Source organism: Asparagus officinalis, chromosome 1, assembly GCF_001876935.1.
Source record: "Asparagus officinalis chromosome 1, Aspof.V1, whole genome shotgun sequence".
Lineage (NCBI taxonomy): Eukaryota > Viridiplantae > Streptophyta > Magnoliopsida > Asparagales > Asparagaceae > Asparagus > Asparagus officinalis.
Window position 1 is genome coordinate 59850267 of NC_033794.1, and position 14627 is coordinate 59864893.

General features: G+C 34.1%; 3 protein-coding genes across 3 annotated transcripts in view; 1 reads left to right on the top strand and 2 right to left on the bottom strand.

Annotated features, from left to right (window-relative positions):
• Positions 1–331, bottom strand: part of LOC109824848 (cyclin-dependent kinase F-1) — a 5195-nt gene extending 4864 nt beyond the window's left edge. The window contains 1 exon segment of the mRNA XM_020391502.1: positions 1–331. This exon segment is cut by the window's left edge and continues 6 nt beyond it. Within this exon segment, the coding sequence (XP_020247091.1) occupies positions 1–57 (57 nt within the window). The 5' untranslated portion in view covers positions 58–331.
• Positions 264–2445, top strand: LOC109834877 (protein PLANT CADMIUM RESISTANCE 8-like). The gene is made up of 4 exons (XM_020402896.1): positions 264–333; positions 1385–1417; positions 1522–1734; positions 2047–2445. Exons 1-4 carry the CDS (start codon positions 264–266, stop codon positions 2118–2120), a joined length of 390 nt encoding a protein of 129 aa, XP_020258485.1. The 3' UTR covers positions 2121–2445.
• Positions 2559–8792, bottom strand: LOC109824856 (probable plastidic glucose transporter 2). The gene is made up of 14 exons (XM_020391509.1): positions 8467–8792; positions 8218–8362; positions 8068–8135; positions 7850–7982; positions 6919–7018; positions 6714–6826; positions 6541–6634; positions 5675–5828; positions 5406–5549; positions 5245–5318; positions 5060–5148; positions 3699–3813; positions 3145–3323; positions 2559–2923 (listed from the first exon to the last, which is right to left on the bottom strand). The coding sequence occupies exons 1-14, from the start codon at positions 8564–8566 to the stop codon at positions 2914–2916; spliced, it is 1518 nt and encodes a 505-aa protein (XP_020247098.1). The 5' UTR covers positions 8567–8792; the 3' UTR covers positions 2559–2913.

Genomic DNA, 14627 nt, shown 5'->3' on the forward strand with positions numbered 1-14627 from the left:
GCCGTAGATGCTCCAGCTGCGGCCGCGTGGTGCCGGTGATGGTGGAGATGGATCCATTTGGTTTGGGGGTTGATAGGGTCTGGATCCGATAAGGGTTAGGGTTTGGGATGAGGATGACGAGGAGAATTGGGAGTGTGAAGATTGAAGAAGAAATTGTTTCAGCGCTATGTCTTAATGGATCGTAAACCCTCAACCCATATCGGATCCCACTGTAAATATGAGATCCGATTAGGGACCGTAAGCGGATCGGATGAAATGTACCCATGCGCCAGCTAACACCAAAGCCCAAGGCCGGGCAACATGTGCTTACTGGGCTTCTTTTGAGTTATTGCGGTTTTGAGACAGTTGTATGTTATGGTCATTTGTCGGTATTTTTTATTTAAAACGAAAAAAAAAATCATATAAACATGACATAACGTGTTAGACAACTAGCTAGATATTTTAGCTTTTATTGATCTTGTCAACTTTTGATTATAGGATTTTTTTTTTCCTCAAGGAATCTGTGGGTAAATGGTGATTTAACAAATGGTGATTTAATACCCATTTTCATTTGGCTATCATCTTCATTGAATAACAAGCAAGTTCCTAGAAGTCAGAATTCAAAGTCTTCCCTCCTTATTCTAACCTTGTCTAGCTTCTTCATCTGCCAATATCCCTTCTTGCTAATAAATTTTTTTTTAAAAAGCCCAATTAATTAAGCTACGAGCCTATTCACATTTCCAAGCCTCTTCCCCAAAGTCAACCTAAAGACTCCACCAACCTCACATCACATGCAAGCTTTCAATTCCATCACCAACAAGTACAAACTCAACGCCCAGGACAAAAGCCCCGCCAAGCAATCCTCTTGACTTCGAACAACGTATACTGAGCCCACTAACACCAAGCAGCATCAGCGGCATTCGCATCTCGGCCAATAATGGGTAGACCTCAGCCACAATTCCAGCGAGCCACAGTCAAGAATCCGGCCCGTACGCCCGACGGAGAACTCGAGCGCCACGCCGGAGCGTATCCTCCGCTTATCCTCCTCCTTGCGTTCATCAGGCTCCTGCCGGGGTCGTCGATGGCACGCGCAGGGTCATTCCCGCGGGCCACGGCAGTCACATTACGCATCAGAGAACCTCGGCGGGGCTTCACCGTAACCCACTAGGGCCCAAGTGTCCGAGAGCCATGGCGTCTGTTTGTTTCGATTCACCTTTGAACGTACACCAACGCGTAAACGTCGATTTATTCTTACCTGGCTCTGTTTTATCCCCCCCCGCCTGCCCGACCGCTCCACCCCCCCCCCTCTGCGCATTGAAAAATGAAACTAGTCGAGACTAATCTTACTTGTTACGTGTTTTATGTGAGCTGTTATGACGCGTTCCTTTGATTTACTTTCGGACAGAATGCGGATCCTCTTCGATTGAGGGCCAAACCCGTTAGAACAAAAAAAAAAACAAAAAAAAAAATGACGTCTATTATTTTTTTCCCGCGAGATTATTAGGTGAAAGGGCCTAACAAAGGCGAAGCTCTGTTTCGCAGGCTGCACGCTGGGGAGTTTTATGTACAGTTTGATGGTGCCAGCGTTACTCACTTGCTGGGTTCTGGGCTCAAATTACAGGCAGAAGCTGAGGCTGAAGTACAACTTGGTCGAAGCTCCGTACGAGGATTGGGCAGTTCATCTCTTCTGCCCTTGTTGCGCTCTCTGCCAAGAGTACAGAGAGCTTGAGAGGAGAGGACTTGATCCTTCTCTAGGTACCCTATATATATATATATATGGGTATACTTGGGCCAAGGATCCTTGGTAGTGATGTGGACACATCTTGTCCATACATCACACCTTGGAGTTGGTGAGGCTCCATCTTCTAGGTGTGATGTATGGACAAGATGTGTCCACATCACTACCAAGGATCCTTGGTACCAAGTATACCCATTTTTCTCATATATATATATATATACACACTTCACCCTTCGCTTGCTATTATTTGCATTGTAACTAAGTTTGCTTGGGTGCTTTGCTATCTGGTTCTGCTATTTGATGCTTTTATCGTACTATTTATTTTGCAGGTTGGATGGGTCATCTGGCTAAACAACAGTACGCGCAGACGACTCCTCCCACAAATCAGTCCATGACCAAATGAAAAATCTCTTCTAGAGGAACTTTCCACTGTTTTTGTTGTTGTCTCTCCAGCATTCTAATTATTTCTCCTCTGAGCCTTGCAGGGTTGTGACAGAACAGAAGCCACATCTTCATTTTGTGGGTTTTTTTTTTAAATTTATTTCTGTAGTTTTCGCTCAATTGTTTGGGAATTGGAAGTTGTTTTTCATCCAAATAAATGGCCGTGAGGCATGAATCTCTTTTGGTGGCAAAAGACAGACTAATGTCTTGCTGATGCATCTATTTAGCACTCGCAAGTCTAAACAATAAGCAGCGCGACGCTTGACCATCATCTTCAATGAACTAGTTTGCACCTTTCCTTATCTTTCATAGTTACACATTTATCATCCAAAGTACCATGTTTTAATTAGAAATTTTACTTGCACCGCAGGAAGCGAGTTAAAATGAAAAGACAATGATGTACTGGAAATAAAATAATATTAGCACCATCAAGACTTCATCATAATCAAGTATTAGATACAATGGACGCATGTTCATAGGGAGCTGTTTCTAGTAAATGGTAACAAATTTTAGGGGGCAGATCAATAGTGATAATTACAACACATACGTCTCATACTCCCACGCAGCAGAAGTGAGCTCTCTAGTCTTTGTAGTTTTATCACGGCTGTAAATAATCATCCTCCCTTCTGCGTTATGACCATGGTAGCATAGCATTGTTGAGGGTGTTTGCCGGAAATAGACCTGACCATGGTAGCATAGCATTGTTGAGGGTGTTTCCCGGAAATAGACCTTTGAAACAGACCTCTACGCATATCTTACAGATTCCTGCAAATAAGTTTGAGTGGTGAAAATTGCAACTGAAGCTATAAAGGAGAAGGGATACATGTAAAATGAAGCAAGTTTCCTGCACTTTCAGCTCCTACGGCATCTTCAGATTATTAAGGAACCGGTCAACCAAAGATACATATGAAACAGGAAAACGAGGCAAGGAAAGGACTTAGTTCCTGCTTTATAACTTCAAGAAGAGGAGATAAGGTATAACTTACTCAGGTGGCAGGAGCGCAATCTCTATTTCCTGGAGAGACTTCCCTTTGGTTTCTATGACATTCTTCCTCACAAAAACTGCAGCTATCAAGCAAAAAGATGCAAATATGGAATAAAGAACCTGAGCTCCTAGAAGCTCCAGTAACCGCAAGAAGAACAAACCAACAAAGAAATTCACCACCTGGAAGAAAGTAAGCAGCCATGTCTTAGTATCTACATAACATGATGCTACTGTCAATAAAAATGACAGGAAAAAAGAGAAAGCTGGTACAGACACAGGGCCATGAACTTCTGCAAAATGGTTTCAGGTTCAGTAATAGGCGAAAATATCGACAATAAAAATCCAGAAATACATGTTAAACCGTTATACTCCCCACCGGGGAAATTATATCCTGATGAGAGAATGAAGACGGTTTACATCGACATTAAAATTAACATTTTTAATTGTTTGCTCACTCAACTATCATATGCTAGCTGAAATGTAATTCAGGCTAGATTGTAGCGTCTTGCTTCTTCAAGATCATGCAGAATGTAATTCAGGCTGCAACGCACTTACCCAATGAACAGACATACATACAGCCATAGCCTTTGCTCGAATCTTGTTGGGAAATATTTCAGGTAGAAGAAGACCAGGGACTGGGCCGGCTCCTAAAGCAAATGCCAACACGAACCTGCACAAGTAGTATTGACCTTTATTTAATTATTATTTTTACCTTCAAAAACTGTTAGCAATTAATGAAGATCAGATGCACAGATTAACTGTGTATGGTGCGGTTTCTACACCAACAAACAAGTCACCGTCATCTATAACCTCAAGGACAATCATAAGAGCCACTAATCAAAGTGAGATCTACAAACTGTGGGAAGGACGTCAGTCATGCACACCAAGGAACATAAAGTCTAATAGACATGCTAACTGTGCAGCAGTGGAGCATTGTAGAATGCCAGTAGTCATGTACGTTTAACTTTTGCTCTTTTTCACAGTGCAAAGATCATCTTCATAATCAATATAAAAATATCTAAGAATAAGAACAAATAAGGGAAATTTGCAAAATCTAACAAGGATGACGTGCCAAGGACAAGAAAAATATAGACTATTTAAGGAAGTTAATGATGCAACAGGGAAGCATTTTACAATGCTAATAATAACTGCATCAGCGACTACAAAGCACCAGAACCTAGTTGAGGCTTCAGAAGATCTGACCATTGTCCAGTCAAGCCACAATACACTCTGTCCTTAAGTTGGTCCATTTGCCAAGTTAAGGGATGAAATACATTTGGATACAGATACATCTGGATGGGATATATTAGAGCATAACCACTACTGATAGGCATATATACCGGCATGATGTTCTTATAAGTTATTTATGTGTGAATCCAACTTACTATAAGAACCAGCAATCCTTGTATAAGTGTTTGATGCGTGCACATCAAACCATATCATAGAGTTCTTACGTGGTGCTTGTTACTTGGGATTAACACAGGGAAAACAATTCGGAATCCCGAGAAGGAACACATGACACCTATTTCCCGAACATAATAATAAAGAAGCTCAAGAGATTGCTTGACCAAAAAACTTCTAAAGAGGACAACATCCAATCAAAACAGTAACCCAATTGAGACAATTGATCAAATAGAAAACAGCAACCAAATGGATGTAAAATGACAAATACTTGTGCTACATTTGGATAGGGAAAACAAGCATGCATATACAGGAAAGGAATCCCTGCAGATGTAGTTCTCTTAGACTTTAGTGTAAAATAAGGACCATGATACAAACCAAGATTGTACATATATATTTTAAATAATTATGCAATCTAAATTTGAAATCTAGCAATGCCATTCAATCCTGCCAAAATACTAGTTTAAGATGTTCACATTAGACCTAGTAAATAAGGCAGCAAATGTAACTCTTACATCAACATTCCACCAACTGAAAGATACAACATCCCATAACCTGCAAACTGAAACCTTGCTGCGGTAGCCTGAACACCCATCGCCACTGCCTGAATCGTTAGGGCATCATGAAAACAGTTACCCTACATATTATTAACAAAAAGAGGAGCAGCTGTTCGAATTGTCAATCTTCACATATAACATACCATGCCAATAAAACTCCACAACAGTAGCATCCTCCTTCCTAATTTGTCCATCAAAACCATTGCAACAATTGAGCCTGTAGACAATGGAAGTAAGTTATAGCTGCCATTCTTAAACTTCTAATGTTGCTAGTTGCTCATTACTTTTGCACAAGGTACTGTACCTGATAGATTAGCAATTCCTACACATATATTTGCAGTATCCGAGGGCACTCCAGCTTTTCTAAAGACCGTAGACGAGAAGTAAAATATAGCATTTATGCCTGATAGCTGTTGTAAGGCAAATAGCATTGTTCCAATAAAAACAACTGTACAAAAAAGAGGACTTGCAATGAAAAGAACTTCTTAGGACACACAGAAGTTCTGTAAGAATATAATAACAGTAAACGCAACTCGAGACAAGTCAGGATGAAGTTTACACATGAAAACCCACCTTTAAAATGACGACCACAGAGTAATTCTGAAAGCTTTACACCCTCTGTATCATCCCCTCTGTCTGCGCGCGACAATTCTTCTAATGCTGATTTTACATGTGATCCTCCCAAAAGTTTCTCAAATTCATCTCCCGCTTCATCAATTCTTCCATGCTGGGTAAACAAGAACACGAAGTCATAACAATGTAACATGCCTCACTTTTTTGAGTTGTCACAAACAGAAAAGCTAAATATTTTGTTCAATAATACTAACTGCTCAAATACACAGGATTTTTGAAGAGCAACAAGGGCAGGGTGCCCAAGGTGCTCACGTATACACGTAATTATTTGACATTGCAAACCATCCAATGCTGCAAGATACAGCTTACTACCCAATAAGTAGTATGATTAATAGTCTGTGGTCCTAAGACTCCTAACTGGAAACTTAACATTCCAAAAAAAAAGTTAAAAGTTTGAAGACTGAAGACAAGCAATTGAAAATGGTTTGTTTCAAAGACGACATGAAAACTCAAATGTCGCTTAATACTGAAAATGGCTGGATACTTATTACTAAATTGTTATAGGGGCCAAGCACAATAGAGAATAGGGTACCAACTGCGAAGGACGAATACAAATGTGGATGTTCCAATTAAAAGATGTCTTAGACCAACCCAATTCTTTTCGTACATGGTATTTGCTGATGTTTGCTATCATAAACTCATAGCTCCCTCTTCATCTCAAGTTCTTTAAAACTTAATCTCATGTTTCAAAGATAAAGAAACATAGCTTAATCAACCACGCTTGCGGGAGCAATCAAATACAAATATTTAAAGGCTAAAAACAACATATAAAGATATCAGCATATTGAGAACATGGCACATCATACCTTATAAAGCCAATGAGGACTCTCAGCACAAAATTCCATGCAGAGGGCAAGTAAAGCGGCCGGAGCAGCAGACACCCAAAAGCATACTCTCCACCTGGTAGCTCAAAGTGTTATGTTTATAATCATGTATTGTAGATAAACAGATAAATTGTGATACTTCGTGATGTATTTACCATCCCAAAACTTCCTTCACAGGAAGTCCCATAAAGAGGGATGCCATTAGACCAAGACAGGTTGCAATTTGTATAAAGCTTCCATAAGTTCCTCTAACTGTTGGAGGAGAAACCTACAAATTGGAACAAAACAAAAGTAAGTGATCAATAATATGGACTGCCACTACCTAGAAGCAATGATTTTAGAGAAATCATTTTCCGATACCTCAGTTATGTATAGCGAAGCTACTGGTGGACCAACACCCATACCCGTTCCAACTAAGAACCTACCAACAAGCATTCCTTGCAGAGTAGCTGAACTTGCACTACAAAATGCAACTTTTCAGAATAACTTCCAAAATCATCAAAAAATTTATGAATATGTGAAATATTAATGGTATTTTTCCACGATGCTAAGAACTTTCTAATCAGAGTAGAATAATTCATGCACATTATACATTTTTACATCCAAAGACCATACACATACTTGTAATAATGTAAAATATACAATAATACGTATGCTAAACTATTACACATCTTTATCACTTTGTGAAAGGAATATGCTTGGCTCTTCAATTTTTAAGGAGTACCTCGATGTATATCATTTCCTAATTCAAACATTTCTAGACTTATTGCAAACAATGCTTTGATGCTTTTTGCATTAGATTATAGTTTTTTTTTCTGAAATTGAAGGACTATCACACATGTAAAGTGAACAAAAAAAAATTGTAGGATATGTTTCCGTTACGAATGTTGTAGATTAAAACATAAATGACTGAGAATGCAATTCAGAGGTGTCTAAATGTATCTGAGAAGCATCTAAAGAGGTGGTGGTGTCCGACACATGGATTAATGTATTGGCATGGGTGATTCAGAGCAGAACTGCTTATGCTACATAGCTCTCGTCACTCGAGCAAATTACACTTCAACGGCTTCTTAACCAGGGTATCTTGTAATGGATGCCAAACTCTAAAGATTCAAACTAAATTGAAGAACCTAGTTTAGAAAGCACGTATCATACTAAGGCAGCAAATAATTCTTCAATAATCTAACTTGTTTGTTGAGCGTAAAGATAGAGGCAAGGTAATAGCTGAATCAATCTATCTATCTACTCAAATGACGCCTCCAGCGAGTAGTAATATCAGAAGTTCCACTACCTCAAACAAGCTCCGACGACAAGAGGCAAAGCAGACAGCTGAAATGCCCTTCGCCGCCCAATCCCATCCGCGATCCACCCACTAAACAAAGACCCAACAAGCGCTCCACCCAAGCACATGCTCACCACAAGCCCTAGATCAAAACAAGAACCAAAAATCAACAAACAAGCCAAACCTTAATTCCTTTCACAACCACTAGAAATAACAAAAACCCTCACCTTCTTCCAAGGTGTTCCCAGCAAACCCCAGATCCACCGATATGCTCTCCAGCGGCTCGTTCACAACACTAAGGCGGCAGCAAACAAGTGAATATAGGATTAAATTGCACAAAGTTCCTTCAATTAAAATAGTTATTCAGTTAATCGTACCCCAGATGATAACCAAATAAAAAGGAAGATATTGTAGCCACCAAAACATGAGGCAGGGATTGCTTCCATGAATAATGACTGCTATTATTATTTTCGCCTATTCCATCCTCTTCTCCCTTCATCTCATTCGACAAATAAGACCGAGCTACAATTCAAAATTTTAAAAATAGTATGAGAACATTTCCAATTTTATTACACAAAAATCTTTTTTTTTTCAAATTAAAAATATATATTAAAAAAAAACAAAACCTGATGAGACATCATCATCATCATCATCTATGGGGATCGAGAGATCCCTAGACGGCATTCGCTTGTGAACTGACGATGACAAAGTACGGCTCAGTTGCATAAATCTCTCTCTCTCTCTCTCTCTCTCTCTCTCTCTCTCTCAATTATCACATCGGCAAAAAGTGCTTGAGATAATTAATGATCCGAATTAACGAAAGTTTTGTGAGAGGCCAGGGCTAATAAGGAGAGCTCACCGCTTCCGCTTGCGTAAAGAATCAGCGCTGGGTGAAAGAAAAGGGCGGGTGGGGGTCAATGCTAACGTACGCCATACGCAGGTAGCTTCTGGTGAGCTTTCTCTCCGTCCACCAAACACGCGTTGTGTCCTGTTGTCCCGCTCGTGACTGTGGATCTTGGGTCGGCCCGCTGAGTCACTCGGTATGAATTGGGGCTGAAACGCATGAAGCCCATCAAATTACTTAGATTTCACGGCGTACGAAGGTAAAATAAAAATAAAAAATACATGCGAAGTTCATTCCGTTTTGCCTTCACCAATTAATTAATTATTGGCACATCTTAGTCGAATCTTCTCTTTAACAATTTCTCCCGTAAGCCATATTTAGCTGAGAGATAATGCGGAGTCTTAAAGCAAATGATAGATCTTGAATGGGCCTATTTCTCTGTTGAAAGTTGAAATCGGTTACCAGATGATGAGCTTCAGCTTTTCATTCTAACTAGGTGAGATGCACGTGCAATGCACGTGGTTAAATATCATGATTATTTAAATTAATAAAAAAAAGTAAAAAGAAAAAAGAAAATAAAGTTTTTTGTAGGATTGACCATCAACTCAATAATCTCTCTCTCAAATAAAATATTGTCATTGTTTCCTTCAACCCAAACTGTGGCCACATGATCTACTATTTGTGAGTTATAAACAAATTAATTTAGTACAACATCTCTATTTATTAGTATCTTGAAGTCTTCAAAAGATGGGTGATCATTCAATTCACAAAGGAATTTTGTATATGAATTTACTTGCAATATGTCCGTTAAACTTTTAGTTGTGGTTTGACTCATATTCACGTTAACTTTTAGTTGTGATTTTACTCATATTTACATTATAAAATATTCTCATTCAATTTTATAGCTTATTCTTTGTACCATAGAAATAAAACTGAAAGTATAAAGAATTATTTTCTTGTGAAATTAGAGCAGGGAGATTATGATATATTTCGCCATGAGCTCTAAATATAAAAAAAATTCTTTAATGCAATGTCCCTATCAAATCTTACACCAAACGATGTGAATTAAAAATGCTATTATAATTTATTTGTCTAGGGCAATTATATTGTATATAAAACATATAACTCATCTGAAATATTCACAGCTGCTAAGTGGATTTTGCTGTTGTGAGAACAACATGCTAGAAGCTCGTATTTAAACTTTTTAGCTCTATAAAGACCCAAGAATTTGGAGTGTATAGCTTATACATTGTAAAGAACATATTGGTTCATGAAGAATTTTCTCTGATAAGGATATTATTATAACGATATTATTATTCAGTACTGAATCAATTTTATTATATAAGATTATATGACCCATTTTAATAAATTATAAAGTATATATATGAAAACCTCAATGCTTATAGCCAGTAGGTGGTCTCTACAAAATAGGTTAACTTTACATTATAGTTTGCTATTTGTAGTATTGTTGGCAATATCATTATCCTTCCTCTTTATCTTATTATTCATGCTTTTTTGATGTAAGTTCTCTTTTACTAATTACTCAATTGACTATATTTAGTTTTTATAATATCAAATGTTAGAATATTTTTTTCTATTTTAAAAATATTGACATTATTTTCTTAAAAAATATATACACATAGTAGCAACAGTATATACTTCAGTTTAACTCAAATATTGGCTTGAAACCATTTAGAGTGAGGTTTTTCTACGCTAGAATGATGATATAGTGATTACACGATCCAAAAATCAAAGAAGAAATTTCTTCAAAAAAAAGTAATTTAATATATCAAATTAACAACTAATTTATAAAATATATATGGGCAGTTGAAATAGTAATAGAAAGTAAGGTGTATATCTTCATAAAAATTTTATAGCGAGTGACCAACTACAATCATCCTAATTTAAGCATAAATAATTATTATTATAGTTACTAATTTGATACTCGTAACTATAGAATAAATCTCAAGCAAAAAATAGGAATTGAGATTGGATTATCCTGTAGGTAAATAAATAAATTTTATTAGAGCTCCTCTTTATATTAAATTTAAAAGTAATAATTTAAATTATTAAGCGCCAAATATTAGCTCATATGAGAAAGTAAAGTAATTTATAATCAATATACATATATAGTCAATCAATCAAACATATAAAAATTATGATGACCACAGTCAAACTCAGTTGGGGTCACATTAAATATAATTTATAAAAAATAGTACATTAAAGTCAAAATATTTTTAACCATTATATAGATTGTTTGAAAAATTTTACATATATAAATTATACTGCCTAGGAATAGTGATGTGCACACTTAACTATAGCCTAATAATCTTAAAAATAACTTACTCTACAATATCATTATTTATTGAAGTATCTATGTATTACACTAAAAACACAATGCAGATTTAGAAAACTACAAAATAAACACCCTCAAAAGTTTTAAAAATTATAAAAAACACCCTAAAATCTTGTAATTTATAAATACACAAAACTATTAAACATTATATTGAAATTAAGGAATTACCAAAAATTATTAAAAAAATTTAAACTTTGGAGGGGTAATTTGTAATGTACTAAATTTTAAATTTAATAGATTTTTAATTAGTTATGTTCTTTTAAAAAATGTTATGGATAATATTGACCAAGAAAAGTTTTTCCTAAACCTATACTTTTAAAGGGTGTATGATATTTTTTATAAAATTTTAATTTTTTAGGGGTTCTTAGTAATTTTGCATATTCATTTTAATAACTATAGGTTAGAAATTCCCATGATGTTTTTTCATAAATTATAAAATTTAGGGTCTATTTGCAATTTTTTAAACTTATAGGCCTTTTCTACAGATTGTAAATTATTTATAGACTATTTATAATTTCTATGCTTTTAATTTACTAATGAGTTTAAAAATATCAGGGTGTTTTTTGTAAACTTTAAATTTTAAGAGTTTGTTTGTAATTTTTAAAACTTTAAGGGTGTTTTGTATAAATTATATAGGGGATATTTGTAATTCTTATATTTTTAATGCACTGTTAGGTTGGAAATTATCAGATTTTTTGTAAATTTTATAATTTTGAGGGTTTTATTTTATAATTTGTAAAAAGTTTAGTGTGTTTATTATAAATTTTATAAATTTTTGGGGGTTGTTTGTGTTATTTGTAGGTTTTTAGTGTGTTTATAGGTTTGAAAATTTTAAGGTGTTTTTTATAAATTTTAAAATTTTAGGGTTTTTTTTAATTTTTAAAACTTACAAGATATTTTCTCCAGAGTCAAAAAACTTTCAGTTTCTCGCTAGCATATGTTTTTCAGATTTCTCACTGAATTGAAATAAGTAAAATTTATAATTTTTAAGATGCTTTAATAAAATTTTAAATTTGTAGGGGTTTTTTTTTGCAATTTAAAAAACTTGAAGAATATTTTTTACAAAGTCCAAAAATATTTAGGTGCTAGCTAGCATATGTTTTTTAGATTTCTCTACGATTTAAAACAAGTAAAGGATTTGAATTATATGAAACATATCTCTTTTATCAAATAACATGTTAAGTCTCATTAGTGAATAAGATAAATCATTTAGTTACTAATTTAAAGAAGATAGGATAATTAGAATAGATTAGGATAATAATGTAATATTTTAAAAAGTTAAGGGTAATATTGACCATTAAAAGATTTTCCCAAACTCGTACTTTTAAAGGGAGTATGATATATTAGTATCAAGTAGTACTAAAATTTGATTTACTTTATTTGTTATCTGTTCTTTTTGAATTTTAATTTAAAAATATCTTCATTGAAGCGTTATGCTACTTGTGCAACTTTTATTAGTGAATACTCCACATCTTAGAGCATGTTTGGTCAACAAGAAAAATTATGAAGTAAAAAGTAGTTGAAATACACTTTTTTCTCCTCTACAAAGTTTTAGAAGTAGTAGAAATAGTATTTCTTCTACTTCATTCATTTCTTTTTGTTTTCTTCCGGATAATGACTAAATATTGTTAGAGAGCAAGAGGATCTGTTGGGATATTATTTATAAACTAGTTTTTTAGCCTTGTGTCAAGCACGGTCTTATCGCAATCCACTTACATTTTGTTTTGTTTCAATCACTCGTATCCCAATAGAATTTAAAAATTTTACTGACTCACCTCCCCTTCTAAAGCATGTGAACCTCGTGATTGAGGTTAGACAATATGTACCTGCTCGGAAATCATGATGATGAACAAATTATATAATGCTATAATTAAACTTAAGATAATTTAAACTAATACTTTCATATGAAATGAATAAACTAAAGAAAATCAAAATGTATCTAAATACAACTTGAATGCAATTAAGATATTAAACAGTTAATGTTTAAAGACATTATTCACAATTGATGCATCCTAAAAAAATCTCTATCAATCAACAAATCATATAATGCAATAAGTAAAATATTAAGAAAATCTCCTATAATTTTCAGCCATTTTTTCTCCGTTCATAATCCTCTTCTTCAAAGTTGAAAGAGCTAGTTCTTTATTTATTTCTGCAAAATATAAAACATGTGTAATAAGTAAATCACCATAAAAATATTATATATTAAAAAAAGTTAATGTATAAATAATTCAACCTGATTGTATCCTTGTTTTGTTACTGGTTGTAGGTGGGGTTTTAAATGTAGAAGAATCTAGTGTAGTAATAGATGATATACCTAAAATTTTCTTTTTGTCTTTGCTATTAGTGGTCGATATCTGTGTGGATAAGTCTGCATTTAATCCAACAAATTGATTATCAATAGTACGATCCTGATTCGATTCAATTGGCTCTCATCCTGTGATAATTAATATATTCGTCTTAGAATAACATAAACATAATTTAATTTTTGAAGTAAAAAACTAATATTAAATTTAACAAAAACTTTCTTTTTAAATTTTTTATCAAATGTGTTTCCCGACGTCGACAAGTCTAGAGTATTCAATGGATTGACTATTACCGCCATCAACCTGTGTCGATAAGTCTGGAGTATTCAATGAATTGGCTGTCATATCCATCAACCTATGTCATATCGAGGGATTTCTCATCCTTTTATAAAAGTAAAATTAGTATTAGAATAATGAATACATTGCATAAAATTATAGAATATAATGTTATTAACTATATTATCAAAGTCTTATCTTTCCATTGGTTAGTATTAATAGTCCGTTGAGTTTTTCATCATCCACATTATCATCAACGATTTTAATAACTATGTAGTCTTCAATACATTTTCTTGTGTTTAATTCTATAACTTTCACACGGAAACACATATTTTTACTAATTAATCTCTTGATAGAAAGTGGAATATCCTTGTTTTCTACATCCTATTTAAGCAATATAAAATCAAAATTTCAACTTCATCGATTCAATTAAAAAAACATGTTAAAACTTTAATTTAATTTTAAGAAAATTTACCAAACTCAACAAAATTGCTAATTCTGAAGGATCAATTTTCATCAAATAAAGAGCATCATGATGGAATATCACAAATATAGTAATGCTTATTCCATTTGTTACTTGTAAGATAAATTTGTACTTGAAGTTAATTAACATATTCACGTCATATTAAAATTGTTTAACATAATTTTTTAAAACATAAAATTAGGAATATTTATAAAATTTATAATATCCTATTTACTTCTCTTATATATGTTTGATTTCCTTTTTGTGACAATACAGTAAAGAATATCATTTATCTCTTTCAACTTGATATTGCAATTAGCATGAGAAGGATATCGTCAACGCGACATCTCCTCAATTCCCATGATTTGAGCATTGCAAAAGAAACGTTTCTCTTAAAAATTGTATATATTAATGATTCAATCATCAAATGAATTATAAGACAACAGTAAAAAAATAAATTGCATGATAAACGATTTAAACCATTAACCTGAGGTCTAAGTTATGTATTTATCTAAGGATTGTATTATAATTTAATTGATATG

Excerpts from the sequence above, each read along its gene's own strand:
- LOC109824856 (XM_020391509.1), bottom strand. The coding sequence starts at position 8,566 with ATGCAACTGAGCCGTACTTTGTCATCGTCAGTTCACAAGCGAATGCCG. Across the intron at positions 7,983-8,067 it reads TGGGAACACCTTGGAAGAAG|GGCTTGTGGTGAGCATGTGC; the intron begins GTGAGGGTTTTT and ends GTTTTGATCTAG. Across the intron at positions 6,827-6,918 it reads CTTCGCTATACATAACTGAG|GTTTCTCCTCCAACAGTTAG; the intron begins GTATCGGAAAAT and ends TCCAATTTGTAG.
- LOC109834877 (XM_020402896.1), top strand. The coding sequence starts at position 264 with ATGCGCCAGCTAACACCAAAGCCCAAGGCCGGGCAACATGTGCTTACT. Across the intron at positions 334-1,384 it reads GCTTCTTTTGAGTTATTGCG|AATGCGGATCCTCTTCGATT; the intron begins GTTTTGAGACAG and ends ACTTTCGGACAG. Across the intron at positions 1,735-2,046 it reads AGGACTTGATCCTTCTCTAG|GTTGGATGGGTCATCTGGCT; the intron begins GTACCCTATATA and ends TTTATTTTGCAG.